Source organism: Leguminivora glycinivorella, chromosome 18, assembly GCF_023078275.1.
Source record: "Leguminivora glycinivorella isolate SPB_JAAS2020 chromosome 18, LegGlyc_1.1, whole genome shotgun sequence".
NCBI classification, from domain to species: domain Eukaryota; kingdom Metazoa; phylum Arthropoda; class Insecta; order Lepidoptera; family Tortricidae; genus Leguminivora; species Leguminivora glycinivorella.
In genome coordinates, this window is record NC_062988.1 from 11,774,588 (window position 1) to 11,791,917 (window position 17,330).

Genomic DNA, 17,330 nt, shown 5'->3' on the forward strand with positions numbered 1-17,330 from the left:
ACATTTCTTGCTGTCACAGCTACTTGTTTTTCTTCATCAAAAAGTTTATATCCTCCTACATTGTATCCTATCATAATCATCTTCTTACTTTTGTCATCAAGTTTTCTTCTCAATTCTTTTGGTATATGATTATAGGCTGCACATCCAAATACTCTTAAATTTGATACATTAGGCTTTCTACCTTCCCATACTTCATAAGGTGTTTTCTCTCTTCCTGAAACTGGACTTCTATTTGTTACATATGTCGCATATAAGACTGCTTCGCCCCAAAATTCTTTTTTCATGCCTGAATCTATCAATATAGTCCTCGCTTTGTCCATAAGGGTATTATTCATTTTTTCAGCCACTCCGTTCATCTCTGGATTGTAAGGTACTGTATGTTGCATGATGATTCCATTCCTATTACAAAATTCCCTAAATTCATCTGATAGATATTCACGACCATTATCGATTCTCAGCTTTAGCAAATTTAAATTAAAATGTCTTGTTACAATATTATAATATGTCTCAAACTTTTTGAAAACCTCTGATTTATTTTTTATTAAGAATACCATTGTGAAGTGGGTGTAATCATCAATGAATGTTACAAAATATTTATTACCGTCCCAAGTCATAGGAGTGATTGGTCCGCAGACATCTGAATGTACCAATTCTAAAGGTTTCTTAGCTCTAGTCCCTATTCTATTAAACGGTTGTCTACGACTTTTTCCCAAAACACATGCTTCACATATACCATCTTTAACAAATTTATTTTTTAGTTCGGATAAACCATCTACTAAATTATTACGTACAAGAATATTTAAATTTTGTGAGCCCAAGTGGCCATAACGTCTGTGCCATAAATCTAATTCTGTATCTACTGTATTAGTTAATTGACATGAGTTTTTATTCACCTGGCATTCTACTGAGTATAGTGTTCCCTCTTTGTTTCCGATCATTAACAAGTAATTGTATTTATAAACTCTTATTTTTCCATTTGCAAACTGAATTCTCAATCCGACATCATCCATTTTTGACACTGATAACAAATTTTTTCTTAAATCTGGAACATAATATACGTTTTTAATTACACATTTATTTAAAGTTTTGCCTACTCTGAACATTACTTCAATATTTCCTATTCCAAAAGCATCTAGACTTATCTTATTTTTTGCTACTGCTATTTTTCTTGGCACTTTCAACTCAATATATTCTGTAAAATGGTCTAGGGAGTACACTAAATGATCTGAACAACCTGAATCTACATAAAACTTTAAATTTGGTTCATTACTCACATTTCCACAATAGAAAGCTGCCGATTCATCTTCTACAAAGTTGGTACTCTGGCCCGGTCTTCCTGTGCTGCTATGTCCACGTCCTTGGTTATATCCAGTTCCTCTGTTCGGTCCATTATATCCTCCTTGTCCTCTATTAAAACTTCTCCCCCGATTCCAGCTTCCAGATCCATGTCCTTGTTCTTGATATCCTCTATGTTCTTGTCCTTGATAATTTCTCTGTCCTTGTCCATGATAATCTCTTTGTCCTTGGTAACCTCTGTGTCCTTGTATATTTCCTCTTCCATTTCCTCGGCACTGATATTTTTTATGTCCTGGTTTACCACAAACGAAACAATTAAATGATGTTGATTGACCTCGATTATCCGGATATTTATTATAATACTTCTTCTGTTTTTCTTCTTCTGCTAAAAGTCGGTCTTTCACTATATTTAATTTCAAATCCCCTATTGTTTCTAACGCTGTCACTACAGATTCATATGTCTTTGGCATGGACAGTAGTATATAATTTATTTGTTCCTCGTCAGACAAGGTGGAGCCGGCCTCTCTCAGCTGCGTGCATATTTCCTGAATTGTTGTTAGTGTTGCATTAATGACATTGTATCTTTATATTTCATTTCACTTAGCTGTCTTCTTAAAAACAGTTTGCTTCTTACGCCTTTGTCTTTGAAACTCGTTTCAAGGTTCTTGAACATCTCGTATGCCGTATCTTTTCTTATGTATTCTAAATGGCTATCTGCTACAGCGGCAATCAAAATAGCTTGTGCCCTCGCCTCTAATTTTACGTTTTCCTTATCAGCCGCATACTTATCTTGTTGAATTGCTTCGAGACACGAATTTTCCTTTAAAATACTTTTAACTCTAAAAGACCAATTGTTAAATCCTTCTCCATTAAATTGCTCTATATTGAAACGATGAAAATTCTCTTTTCCATTCGCCATTTTTATTTTTTCGCAGTGACGCCCTGACGCCGTCTCTTAATTTCACTATTCCTTGTTTTTTCACGACAACTGGTCCCATAACTAATGTGAGGTCTGGTGGATCTGAGTTTCTTCTAGTCAATTAAACATTCTTTTATTTTATAACACTGTTTATTACTATTTAAATGAATTAAAACATTACACAGAAACATTGCTAGTTCTAAGGATCATGGCGGAGAGGGGCGACCATAGATAATATAGAATTACACCATAGATCATCGAGGAGTGTTTGAGTTGCACTTTTAACAGATAATTTCATATCTTGAAGTTGTCTGAAAAAAAAAATTAGGTAATTATAAAATTGTACATTATTACTATCAAAGTCCTACTGGGTGATACGAACTGCTACAAACACATTGCCTTTCCTTAGTATTTTTTTTTGGTTTATAGTGAAATAAGTAGGTAGACAATTGTAGTATCATTGCAAAATAAGTACCTGTTTATAATTTGGCCCAAGTGGAAAAAACAGCCTTGTAGTAGAACATCTTCAAAACACGATTTTATGCTTGATATGACAGCTTTTTCAAAGTCGATGACACACACTTTTGGGTTGATATGAATATTATTCTCTTGTCCATACTGTACAATCAATTCGAACATAATGTCATAAGTTCGTTTATCTTTGTTTGTACATAAACAAAAGCACAATGGAAATGTTTTTTTGTCATCACTTAAGATATTTCCGTGTATTGTGTACAGCTGTTGAAAAATGCATGGTACCACTTTAAAGGTACCATCTAAGATCCAGAAGGAACTGTTACTTAATGCCGTCATTAATTCCAATGTTGACATAATTATTATCCGTTTGCTTTTGTCAAATACTTGGTCTTTTATAATGAAATTGACACCTTCAATAGAAGTGTACAATTTATCTGGTTCAAAAAGTATGTCAGTCGGTTCTGATACTAATTGCCCTTTTTTTTTATGGCGATACATGTTTTGTTTTAGAGCAGAAGTGGACGGCAAGTTTTCTGCAACATTTAACGGAGCATTTGCTTTATTACTCTGTATAACTTTGCATATTTTCATCCCAGATGCAACATCACTTTTCATTTTTTTTATCAAATCGCTAGTACACTTTCTGCCCGGATCAGGGTCATGATTGTGGTCTTCATTCAATTTCTTTATTTTATAAACTTCATCCCTTAATGTAGCACTTACAGATGCTCTGCATGAGTACAATTTATTTTTTCTCATTTCGCAATACCAGTAAGAAATTTCATTCACTGATTTAACTTTTTCATAGCTAAAACCGTTCTTAAATAACTTGATACCACCTTTTGTGGAAGTAAATGTCTCACATTCGTCATCTGTATCACTTGATTCACTCATGATTATACTTAAATACTTAAGTAATATCCGATATTAAGTAAAACAGTTTCTATTATACAAGTATGCACCACACAAACTTAATGAATAAATAAATATCGACCGTAATTCTACGCGTATACGAATACCTCGATCGTCTACCCACTTATTACAATATTAAATAAAGTCCAATGCATACCAACATAAAGATAACATTTTTGAAGTGTTCAATTTGCATGAATGCCTTAAATGTTAAAAATGCCATGTTTTGATTTGGATTTTTAATTATTTAGTAAATAGTCATTTCGAATAAATTAAGATTTGGTAAAATAAAAAAATGTCAAAGTAAATGATGTTTATTTATATTTTTGTCAACTACTCAGTTTGAGTAAACAAGGTTTGTTAAAATAAAAAATGCCCAAAAAATGTTTTACCAAATGTTTGATTTGGCATTTTTTCTTTTGGGATAATATTGGTTGGCAATTAATCATTTTGATTAATTGAAGTTTGGTAAAATGAACATTGCCAAAGTAAGGAAATGTCTAAATATTTATTTGGATATCATTATTTTGGCAAATATGCATATGTCACACGATAAGTTGGGAAATGATGAGTTGCCTTTTAAATTTTTGGGAAACATTGTTTGGGATGTGAAAATCTGGCAAATAACTTTCGGTAATACATTAGTAACCCTATAAAGTGCTTATCTATTTGTATTATCGTTATGTACTTTTCTTAACTTTCCCACATTTCTATAAAATGTCGAAGAGTGCTTAAATGGTTGTCGTTGTTTATTATTATTTAATTCGCTCATATTTAAATGATTCAAAGCAACCAGTCCACAACTTCACAAAACAGTTTGAGAAACCTTCGTATTTCAGATTGTCATTTGCGGATACAGTGGTTTAGGAGCAGTTCGGTAATCAGACCTACACATGTGTGTACAAATTCTGTCAGTGTCACTGTCAGAAACCGTTCTGACAGTGACAATGACAGCCACAAATTCGTCCACATGTTGCTACCGTTATGTGTGCATGCGTCGACTAATAAGTGTCGTTAAAAGTCGTTCTGACAGTGACATTGACAGCCACAGATTCGTACACTTTTTGTTACCGTAACAAGTGCACACGCCGACTACATTTTGTTATTGTATCAATACGGTCGCATTGTTTGCACGACATTACCACGCGTTATGTCACATTTGACAGTTAGTTACTGATTTGAAGATTTTGCGACCAAAATGGTTGTATGGGTTACAGTCACCCTCATGTTATTTACACCTGTAGATATACTTCAGTGTTTGTTTGATTACCATGCTGCAAAATTATAATGTTGAAATATATAATATCTCATGTTTAATTAAATATAATATCTCATGTTTAAGTAAATTAAAAATAACAATTTACTTTCAATATAGGGACAAATCAAATTATTTTATTATAATTATATTTTTATCAGTTTATAATTTACTTTCAGGTAAAAATGTTGTATGGCAGTAATGAAACTTTTAATGAAGCAATGCAACCTATGCTGGCATGTTACTGGAAAAGTTGTGTCCAATTTGGCCATCGAGTGAAGAAAAGTCATCACAGGTAAAATGTTTGTATTACTTACCTATTCATAATCATGATTTAAACATGTTGAAATATATAAGCACTAAATTAGATACGGAATACCAATTTTTTCCCATATCTCATCGCCAGAGGTTAGCTATTTTCCTACTAATTTATCATATCAGTATGAAACCACCCCGCCGACCATCACAAATAACATAGGTAAGTACATTTGTAGTTTTTACTGCCACTCAACTGTCCTTTATATTACTCCGGTAATTATTTAATTCTACAATATAATATTCCCATCCGGATCTAGCCGCTCATGCTGAATTTAAAGACCCTCCACCACACCGGTTAAAATCCCGACACCCTCCTCACCGAACCGCGAGAAAACTCATGGAAGAGAACTTCAACCTGTTGGACAGCTGGAAAAAGGAATGGAACGATAACCTCCCCTGTGGGATAGGGATAGCTATAAATCCTACAGTAAGACCACCTGGCTTCTCGCTGCCTAGAAAAGAATGGTGCCAACTAAATCCTGTTGAGAACCGGCTGCGACCGTACCCGAGCATTCCTGCACAAATGTGGATGGATAGAATCTCCAGGGTGCAGTTGCGGGGCTCCCGCGCAGGACATCGAGCACATCATTCAGCACTGCCCTATCAGCAAATACAGTGGAAACCCTGCGGACTTGTTCACCCTGCATAATGACGTAATCCAATGGATCCAGAACCTTAGAATACCTTTATAAACGACTGAACAATTAAGCCATACGAATAAATAAATAAAATAAAAATAAGTCAAAGAGAAACATATAAAGTAAATGAATTGACCGTGACGTCACTCCTCAGTATTTATTTATAATTCCATATTAGCAAATCGTTTTGACAGTTCATAAAAAGAAGCTGATTTGACTACTAGGAAACTAGCCTATTGTATGGTGGTCGCCGGTCGCCGGTCGCCAAGGTTAAAATAAAATCGCCCGCCACACGATCTTTATTTATGAATGTGCTACAGACGCTATTCCTATTGAAATATTAATATGAATTCAGATCACAGGTCAAATAAAACAATAAAACCATCCATCTAGTTTCTAAATTTACGATTTCCCTTCTAGAGCGGCTGTCAAATGGCTGTCAAACTTTTTTTTAATTTAAAGTTCAGCCACGTTTTTGTCTATGATTTGTCAATAATGCCAACACAATAAGCCTAAACAGTTCATCAAGTGCAAATTAGTTAAACTACCGCTAAAATGCGTTTATGAATACCACCTCACAACAACCGTGCAATAAGCCTAAACAGTTGTTTAACTAAAACGTAGATCATCAACGATTTAAGGATTTTTTATGAATAAGGCCGTATATGTATACCTATTAAATGATTTAACTTGGAACATGTAGGCTATTCCAGTACTGCCTGAAAAACCCCATCTACCCTGTACAACTGGGGCCAGCACGGGAAACATGGTCGCGCGATAGACGATAAAATATCAGGCCGTCCCTATCGCACTTACAAATAGTGCTGACTGTTGGTGCTGCCGCGTTCGCGCCGCGTGGAAGCCGTCGGTGCGCGCTTCCGCGAACATACCGCTAGCGCTGCACTAGCGCGACAGCTCCAACAGCATCCTAAAAGCGTTGTTGTATTGGGCTCGTAAAACGTTCGAAACGAAAAAAATACTGATCAGTAAACCTAAATTTAATTAGAACTCATCGAACTTTGAACTCAGTTTTGAGTTTTGACTATTTAACCCGTATCATTTTGGGCCCAGTAAATATGGGCCGTCCGCACATATTTACTGGGCCCAAAACGATGATCACTGAATAATGAAATTATATTTCCTCTAATATTAATTTCATTTTATTTTTAAACTCACCTATGGGTGAATCAACTATTCTTTGCCCTCGATGAAAATATTTTGCTTAAAATAAAAATAGGGAAACTTGCTGATTTTATGTGATAAACTTGTAAGAAATATATTGAATTTAGATGTGCTGACATCAGCACCGATTTATTTTACGTATTAGTGTGGTATTTAGATCTTCAATGGGAAATCGACCAGGCAAAAGTTCCACTGGGTCACTACGAAATGTTTTCTCTTAATGCGAATAAAACAAAATGTAATATAAAAGTAATTATTTTAATTGTTGAACAACGACAATATTAATATGAAATAGTTGTTTTGGAATCAAAATATACTATCAAAAACATTATTTTGATAGATATTGTTTCTCTTGGGTCACACGTCACAAGAAACAAGCCGATTAATATTTAGTTAACTTTGTAACAAAATAATAATCAAACATTTCCTGATGAGCGCCATAAATCAACTCACTTGTATAAACATAAAAAAACGTTTTCCTTTAAAAAATGTCTTAGAAAAAATTAAAAGATCGTCATTAACAAAAGGGACACATTGTGACCCCAGAGAAAAAAAAACGTGACTCTAGAGAAAACCGTTGTGACTCAGTGACTCAAGAGATACAATTTGTGACTCCAGAGACAAGAATATGCTTGCAGTAATATTAATTTAAGTAAGTAACATTTATTTTCAACATTATTAATCTTAACAAACAGCCTTTATACGAGATCAAAAAAATATACAGTCCAAAACCTCAAACATTATTGAATGTAAGTAAGTATATGGCATTTTCAAGCAAGATGTAAGGATGTAACCTTCAGAGAAATAACAACGGCAGAGGTGGAAATGCAACCAGAATTTGACGCAAATAACTGTCGACAATGTGTTATTTGTTTGCTTGAAGATGTCACACATATAGTCATATTACACTTATAACAAAAAAAAAACTCAAAAATCACATCGGCCACTTTGCACGAATTTACAAGCTACAATTTCACAAGTTTCAAAACTTTCAAACGGCAACACTTATTACTATTTAACACTTATTACAAATTTGTACTTTGATGTCTTGTTTAAAGTCCTAAAAACACTTATAATAACATTGCTCAGTAGTTTACTAGAAAAAATCCTTGTAGGATTGATAATATTGATATCTTAAACAATGAGTATTTTATACTGAACTAGCTTTTACCCGCGGCTTCGCCCGCGTAATAAAAGTATTCATTAAGATTTTCATTTGGATCCTTAGGTTTCTCTGGTATATTTATCTGCGATTATTTCGATTGCACATAATACTTTTGCTTGCAATGATTGTAGAAATATTACACATCGACCACAGCGTAGGTAATTCTATATACGCTGGGGAAACCTTTATAAACATCCCACATAGCCCGTATTTCGACACTATATGATCGGTGGGTAAAAAGTACTTTTTTCTATTATCCCTTACAATTTTTTACATTTTGCTTATACTTATCGCAAACGTAATCTTCAAGCAAGCAAACAACGATCGTCTTAGAGCACTTTGATTGTAAGAGACCGCCGACCGATTATCCGTATCCCTCTAACGATACCCATATTATCCGTATCCGTATCCGTTTCCGTATCCGTATCCGTATCCCTATCCGTATCCCTATCTCTATCCCTATCGCTATCGCTAACGCTATGGCTATCGCTATCCCTATCGCTATCCCTATCGCTATCCCTATCCCTTATCAAGATAACACTAAGTTCTCGCGCTTTGTACACATATTTAAAGTCACATACAGGTCGAAAGCGATTAATTAACATTATTTTTACCTTTTTAGGGTTCCGTAGCCAAAATGGCAAAAACGGAACCCTTATAGTTTCGTCATGTCCGTCTGTCCGTCTGTCCGTCTGTCCGTCTGTCCGTCTGTCACAGCCGATTTACTCGGAAACTATAAGTACTACAGTGATGAAATTTGATGGGAATATGTGTTGTATGAACCGCTACAAAATTATGACACTAAATAGTAAAAAAAAGAATTGGGGGTGGGGCCCCCCATACATGTAACTGAGGGATGAAAATTTTTTTTTCGATGTACATACCCGTGTGGGGTATCAATGGAAAGGTCTTTTAAAATGATATAAAGTTTTCTAAAAAACATTTTTCTTAAAGTGAACGGTTTTTGAGATATCAGCTCTCAAAGTCGTAAAAAGTATGTCCCCCCCCTCTATTTTTATAACTACGGGGTATAAAATTCTAAAAAAAATAGAGGTGATGCATGCTAATTAACTCTTTCAACGATTTTTGGTTTGATCAAAGTATCTCTTATAGTTTTTGAGATAGGTTGATTTAACTGTAATTTTGGTTAAGTTATTGGTTTATTATATTTGCTGCTACGGAACCCTTTGTGCGCGAGCCCGACTCGCACTTGGCCGGTTTTCCCAACGTTTCGGCCAGGTTGCACTGGCCGTGGTCGCGGAAGACTGACGTCCCAGCAAAATGTCACCGGAGATGTAAACAACACAAAACTACCCGATATTAATTTATATAAATGTTCGGGGTAGACAAATAAATATAATTTACCCGCATGTAATTATTTACGACATCACATTAGAAACCTCAAAAATAACAGTACTTCTCCACTATTTAATGGATGTTATTATACATATAAACCTTCCTCTTGAATCACTCTATCTATTAAAAAAACCGCATCAAAATCCGTTGCGTAGTTTCAAAGATTTAAGCATACAAAGGGACATAGGGACAGAGAAAGCGACTTTGTTTTATACTATGTAGTGACATCGCTATCCCTATCGCTATCCCTATCATTCATTCATTCATTCATTCATTCATTTATTCCTTTATCAAACATAGTTTTACATGTCAACGAAATCTAAATATATAAAAGAAGAAGCTGACTGACTGACTGACTGACATTGAGTAATTATTACTTCGTATAGAGGAGCTATAGCAAACAACGAACGTGTCACAGCCTGTAAGCTGAAGGCGGGGCGAGGGGGCGGGGTGTGAACCAATGGCCTGCTTCCGTAACGTCGCAAGCGCTACGATTTTACTCGGCGCTTACGACCTTTCGGTCGCGATGATGAGCCCTACATAGAGTGCATAGATTAGAAGTCGTAGTATAGAAGTGACATGGGTTTACATGGGCATTTTTTAATTTATGACTTTCAATTAGCGTGAGTTGTTAACAAAAAACATAAATCGCTGTTAGTTTTGTAATGATAATCAAGCTTGAAATCTGTATTTAAAACTAAACTTTTTTCACGTTCTGAATTTAGATTATAGCTTAGTATAATTCACGATGTTTTTATTGAAATTCCATGCTTAATTATCGTTGCAAAACCGACAGCGATTTAACTTTTTTTTTAACAACTCTGTGAGTTCCAATTTTTTCAAATGCCCACATTTTTTAAAGCTGTATACGGACTGAGCGTACATGTGTAGGTACACGTAGCCGCAACTGGATATTAGTTATTTATGTGACATTTGCATAATGGTAGGCATTAAAAGATGAGTGTTGTTTTTGTTGTGTTAATAAGATAACATGAGTGTTTTAATGCCTAATTATACACATATAACTTTATCTACATCCATGTATGTATGGGCGCGGGTTTATCGTCCCATAGAAAATTTGAATTTCGCGCGTTTTTATACTCTCATAATTTGCTTGACCGTCTACCTACCCAAATTCATTCAGGCAGGTTAGGTACTGCACTTACATTTACATACTCACATGAAATTCGACACGCGTATTGAGAATCTGTTATAGACCGACATGTCGGAAAACTGTGCAATTCTGACAATAATAATTAAATAACCTTTTTTGCCTCGATAAATATATATAATTTAATGTATGATAGGAAACTTGAACTAACTTGCGATATTGTCACGTCTGCTTTTGTTGCATTTTTTACTCTTTGGTTTCAACGAAACATGGCCGCCGCAACATGGCGCTTCGGCATGAGTTTATATTGATACATTTTTTTAAAAGTAAGCGTGTTTAAACAAAAATGCAGTAAACCTACGTATGAAAAGTCACTCCTTAGCTTTTGTTAGATTTTCCTGAGTAGTTTGTGCAGTACCTCACTACACATGACGGCATTATTTAGACGAAATATTTTTCATTGCGATACGTCAATCTACCACAGCCGTTCGGCACAGACTAAGCGCGTTTGTGCTGATCAGCTCTAAGTGTTGTTACACAAAATCAAGTTGAGGTGCCCTCTCTAGTTAACATAATTACTCAAAGCTGACTGACTGACTGACTGACTGACTGACTGACATATCAACGCACAGCCGAAACCGCTGGTCCTAGAGATTTCAAATTTGGCACGTAGGTTTCTTATATAGTGTAGAGGAGCACTAAGAAAGGATTTTCCAAAATTCATCTCCTAAGGGGGTCAAATGGGGGTTCAAAGTTTGTATGGGGAAACAAGATTAGTTTGACTATTTTATTCGAAACTTCACAGGAAGATTCCTTAAGACATATGACTGAATACGTGTTTCAGGTTTTTTGAAAATTTAACCCCTAAAAGGGTGAAAAGGGGGTGATAAAGTCAAAAAATCAATATGCGTATCGTTTTTATGGTTTATCGGGTCGCTGATCACGATAAATACAACGTTTTTAAAATCTAACGAGGCGGAAGTGAAATACCTTCTCCCCTGTTGTGGTGCAATGGGGTTTAAATATCAAAAAAATATATAAAAGAAGATATTGACTGACTGACTGACATATCAACACACAGCCGAAACCGCTGGTCCTAGAGATTTCAAATTTGGCACATAGGTTCCTTATATAGTGTAGAGGAGCACTAAGAAAGGATTTTCCAAAATTCACCTCCTAAGGAGGTCAAATGGGGGTTCAAAGTTTGTATGGGGAAACAAGATTAGTTTGACTATTTTATTCGAAACTTCACAGGAAGATTCCTTAAGACATATGACTGAATACGTGTTTCAGGTTTTTTGAAAATTTAACCCCTAAAAGGGTGAAAAGGGGGTGATAAAGTCAAAAAATCAATATGGGTATCGTTTTTATGGTTTATCGGGTCGCTGATCACGATAAATACAACATTTTTAAAATCTAACGAGGCGGAAGTGAAATACCTTCTCCCCTGTTGTGGTGCAATGGGGTTTAAATATCAAAAAAATATATAAAAGAAGATATTGACTGACTGACTGACATATCAACACACAGCCGAAACCGCTGGTCCTAGAGATTTCAAATTTGGCACATAGGTTCCTTATATGGCGTAGAGGAGCACTAAGAAAGGATTTTTCAAAATTCTCCTCTTAAAAGGGTGAAATGGGGGTTCAAAGTTTGTATGGGGAAACAAGATTAGTTTGACTATTTTATTCGAAACTTCACAGGAGGATTCCTAAAGACATATGACTAAATACATGTTTCAGGTTTTTTGAAAATTTGACCCCTAAAGCCTTTGCACCCCGCAAAGGGGGTAAAGTCAAAAACACAATATGGGTATCGTTTTTATGGTTTATCGGGTCGCTGATCACGATAAATACAACGATTTTTAAATCTAATGAGGTGGAAAAGAAATTTTCTCCCCTGTTATTGTGCAATGGGGTTAAAATATCCAAAATAGCCATAAGTATAGCTTTAGTTTTTATCTTTACTTCTGGTTCAAGAGATTTCAAATTGACACGGAAGTTCCTTAGAGGAGCACTAAGAAAGGATTTTTCAAAGTTCACCTCCTAGCATGATAATTTGACAGGGGCAAGGACAGGGACAGGGCCAGGGACAGGGACAGGGACAGGGACAGGGACAGGGACAGGGACAGGGACAGGGACAGGGACAGGGACAGGGACAGGGACAGGGACAGAGACAGGGTCAGGGACAGGGACAGGGACAGGAACGGGATAGGGTTAGGGATAGGGATAGGGATAGGGATAGGGATAGGGATAGGGATAGGGATTGGGATAGGGATAGGGATAGGGATAGGGATAGGGATAGGGATAGGGATAGGGATAGGGATAGGGATATGGATATGGATATGGATAGGGATAGGCATAGGCATAGGCATAGGCATTGGGATTGGGATTGGGATTGGGATTGGGATTGGGATTGGGATAGGGATAGGGATAGGGTTAGGGATAGGGATAGGTATAGGGATAGGGATTGGGATAGGGATAGGGATAGGGATAGGGATAGGGATATGGATAGGGATAGGGATAGGGTTAGGGATAGGCATTGGGATTGGGATTGGGATAGGGATAGGGATAGGGATAGGGATATGGATAGGGATAGGGATAGGGATAGGGATAGGGATATGGATAGGGATAGGGATAGGGATAGGGATAGGAATAGGGATAGGGATAGGGATAGGGATAGGGATAGGGATAGGGATAGGAATAGGGATTGGGATTGGGATTGGGATAAGGATAGGGGTAGGGGTAGGGGTAGGGGTGGGGATAGGGATAGGGATCGGGATCGGGATCGGGATCGGGATAGGGATCGGGATAGGGATAGTTTCGTCATGTCCGTCTGTCCGTCTGTCCGTCTGTCCGTCTGTCCGTCTGTCACAGCCGATTTACTCGGAAACTATAAGTACTACAGTGATGAAATTTGATGGGAATATGTGTTGTATGAACCGCTACAAAATTATGACACTAAATAGTAAAAAAAAGAATTGGGGGTGGGGCCCCCCATACATGTAACTGAGGGATGAAAATTTTTTTTTCGATGTACATACCCGTGTGGGGTATCAATGGAAAGGTCTTTTAAAATGATATAAAGTTTTCTAAAAAACATTTTTCTTAAAGTGAACGGTTTTTGAGATATCAGCTCTCAAAGTCGTAAAAAGTATGTCCCCCCCCTCTATTTTTATAACTACGGGGTATAAAATTCTAAAAAAAATAGAGGTGATGCATGCTAATTAACTCTTTCAACGATTTTTGGTTTGATCAAAGTATCTCTTATAGTTTTTGAGATAGGTTGATTTAACTGTAATTTTGGTTAAGTTATTGGTTTATTATATTTGCTGCTACGGAACCCTTTGTGCGCGAGCCCGACTCGCACTTGGCCGGTTTTTCCCAACGTTTCGGCCAGGTTGCACTGGCCGTGGTCGCGGAAGACTGACGTCCCAGCAAAATGTCACCGGAGATGTAAACAACACAAAACTACCCGATATTAATTTATATAAATGTTCGGGGTAGACAAATAAATATAATTTACCCGCATGTAATTATTTACGACATCACATTAGAAACCTCAAAAATAACAGTACTTCTCCACTATTTAATGGATGTTATTATACATATAAACCTTCCTCTTGAATCACTCTATCTATTAAAAAAACCGCATCAAAATCCGTTGCGTAGTTTCAAAGATTTAAGCATACAAAGGGACATAGGGACAGAGAAAGCGACTTTGTTTTATACTATGTAGTGACATCGCTATCCCTATCGCTATCCCTATCATTCATTCATTCATTCATTCATTTATTCCTTTATCAAACATAGTTTTACATGTCAACGAAATCTAAATATATAAAAGAAGAAGCTGACTGACTGACTGACTGACATTGAGTAATTATTACTTCGTATAGAGGAGCTATAGCAAACAACGAACGTGTCACAGCCTGTAAGCTGAAGGCGGGGCGAGGGGGCGGGGTGTGAACCAATGGCCTGCTTCCGTAACGTCGCAAGCGCTACGATTTTACTCGGCGCTTACGACCTTTCGGTCGCGATGATGAGCCCTACATAGAGTGCATAGATTAGAAGTCGTAGTATAGAAGTGACATGGGTTTACATGGGCATTTTTTAATTTATGACTTTCAATTAGCGTGAGTTGTTAACAAAAAACATAAATCGCTGTTAGTTTTGTAATGATAATCAAGCTTGAAATCTGTATTTAAAACTAAACTTTTTTCACGTTCTGAATTTAGATTATAGCTTAGTATAATTCACGATGTTTTTATTGAAATTCCATGCTTAATTATCGTTGCAAAACCGACAGCGATTTAACTTTTTTTTAACAACTCTGTGAGTTCCAATTTTTTCAAATGCCCACATTTTTTAAAGCTGTATACGGACTGAGCGTACATGTGTAGGTACACGTAGCCGCAACTGGATATTAGTTATTTATGTGACATTTGCATAATGGTAGGCATTAAAAGATGAGTGTTGTTTTTGTTGTGTTAATAAGATAACATGAGTGTTTTAATGCCTAATTATACACATATAACTTTATCTACATCCATGTATGTATGGGCGCGGGTTTATCGTCCCATAGAAAATTTGAATTTCGCGCGTTTTTATACTCTCATAATTTGCTTGACCGTCTACCTACCCAAATTCATTCAGGCAGGTTAGGTACTGCACTTACATTTACATACTCACATGAAATTCGACACGCGTATTGAGAATCTGTTATAGACCGACATGTCGGAAAACTGTGCAATTCTGACAATAATAATTAAATAACCTTTTTGCCTCGATAAATATATATAATTTAATGTATGATAGGAAACTTGAACTAACTTGCGATATTGTCACGTCTGCTTTTGTTGCATTTTTTACTCTTTGGTTTCAACGAAACATGGCCGCCGCAACATGGCGCTTCGGCATGAGTTTATATTGATACATTTTTTTAAAAGTAAGCGTGTTTAAACAAAAATGCAGTAAACCTACGTATGAAAAGTCACTCCTTAGCTTTTGTTAGATTTTCCTGAGTAGTTTGTGCAGTACCTCACTACACATGACGGCATTATTTAGACGAAATATTTTTCATTGCGATACGTCAATCTACCACAGCCGTTCGGCACAGACTAAGCGCGTTTGTGCTGATCAGCTCTAAGTGTTGTTACACAAAATCAAGTTGAGGTGCCCTCTCTAGTTAACATAATTACTCAAAGCTGACTGACTGACTGACTGACTGACTGACTGACTGACATATCAACGCACAGCCGAAACCGCTGGTCCTAGAGATTTCAAATTTGGCACGTAGGTTTCTTATATAGTGTAGAGGAGCACTAAGAAAGGATTTTCCAAAATTCATCTCCTAAGGGGGTCAAATGGGGGTTCAAAGTTTGTATGGGGAAACAAGATTAGTTTGACTATTTTATTCGAAACTTCACAGGAAGATTCCTTAAGACATATGACTGAATACGTGTTTCAGGTTTTTTGAAAATTTAACCCCTAAAAGGGTGAAAAGGGGTGATAAAGTCAAAAAATCAATATGGGTATCGTTTTTATGGTTTATCGGGTCGCTGATCACGATAAATACAACGTTTTTAAAATCTAACGAGGCGGAAGTGAAATACCTTCTCCCCTGTTGTGGTGCAATGGGGTTTAAATATCAAAAAAATATATAAAAGAAGATATTGACTGACTGACTGACATATCAACACACAGCCGAAACCGCTGGTCCTAGAGATTTCAAATTTTGCACATAGGTTCCTTATATAGTGTAGAGGAGCACTAAGAAAGGATTTTCCAAAATTCACCTCCTAAGGAGGTCAAATGGGGGTTCAAAGTTTGTATGGGGAAACAAGATTAGTTTGACTATTTTATTCGAAACTTCACAGGAAGATTCCTTAAGACATATGACTGAATACGTGTTTCAGGTTTTTTGAAAATTTAACCCCTAAAAGGGTGAAAAGGGGGTGATAAAGTCAAAAAATCAATATGGGTATCGTTTTTATGGTTTATCGGGTCGCTGATCACGATAAATACAACATTTTTAAAATCTAACGAGGCGGAAGTGAAATACCTTCTCCCCTGTTGTGGTGCAATGGGGTTTAAATATCAAAAAAATATATAAAAGAAGATATTGACTGACTGACTGACATATCAACACACAGCCGAAACCGCTGGTCCTAGAGATTTCAAATTTGGCACATAGGTTCCTTATATGGCGTAGAGGAGCACTAAGAAAGGATTTTTCAAAATTCTCCTCTTAAAAGGGTGAAATGGGGGTTCAAAGTTTGTATGGGGAAACAAGATTAGTTTGACTATTTTATTCGAAACTTCACAGGAGGATTCCTAAAGACATATGACTAAATACATGTTTCAGGTTTTTTGAAAATTTGACCCCTAAAGCCTTTGCACCCCGCAAAGGGGGTAAAGTCAAAAACACAATATGGGTATCGTTTTTATGGTTTATCGGGTCGCTGATCACGATAAATACAACGATTTTTAAATCTAATGAGGTGGAAAAGAAATTTTCTCCCCTGTTATTGTGCAATGGGGTTAAAATATCCAAAATAGCCATAAGTATAGCTTTAGTTTTTATCTTTACTTCTGGTTCAAGAGATTTCAAATTGACACGGAAGTTCCTTAGAGGAGCACTAAGAAAGGATTTTTCAAAGTTCACCTCCTAGCATGATAATTTGACAGGGGCAAGGACAG

The 17,330-nt window shown here is 36.4% G+C and overlaps 1 protein-coding gene across 1 annotated transcript; it reads right to left on the bottom strand.

Moving 5' to 3' along the window:
* Positions 1–224: 224 nt before the first annotated feature.
* Positions 225–1,849, bottom strand: LOC125236024 (protein argonaute 3-like). Its single transcript, XM_048142708.1, has 2 exons — positions 1,275–1,849; positions 225–1,042 (listed from the first exon to the last, which is right to left on the bottom strand). Exons 1-2 carry the CDS (start codon positions 1,764–1,766, stop codon positions 1,037–1,039), a joined length of 498 nt encoding a protein of 165 aa, XP_047998665.1. The 5' UTR covers positions 1,767–1,849; the 3' UTR covers positions 225–1,036.
* Between the last annotated feature and the right edge of the window lie 15,481 nt (positions 1,850–17,330).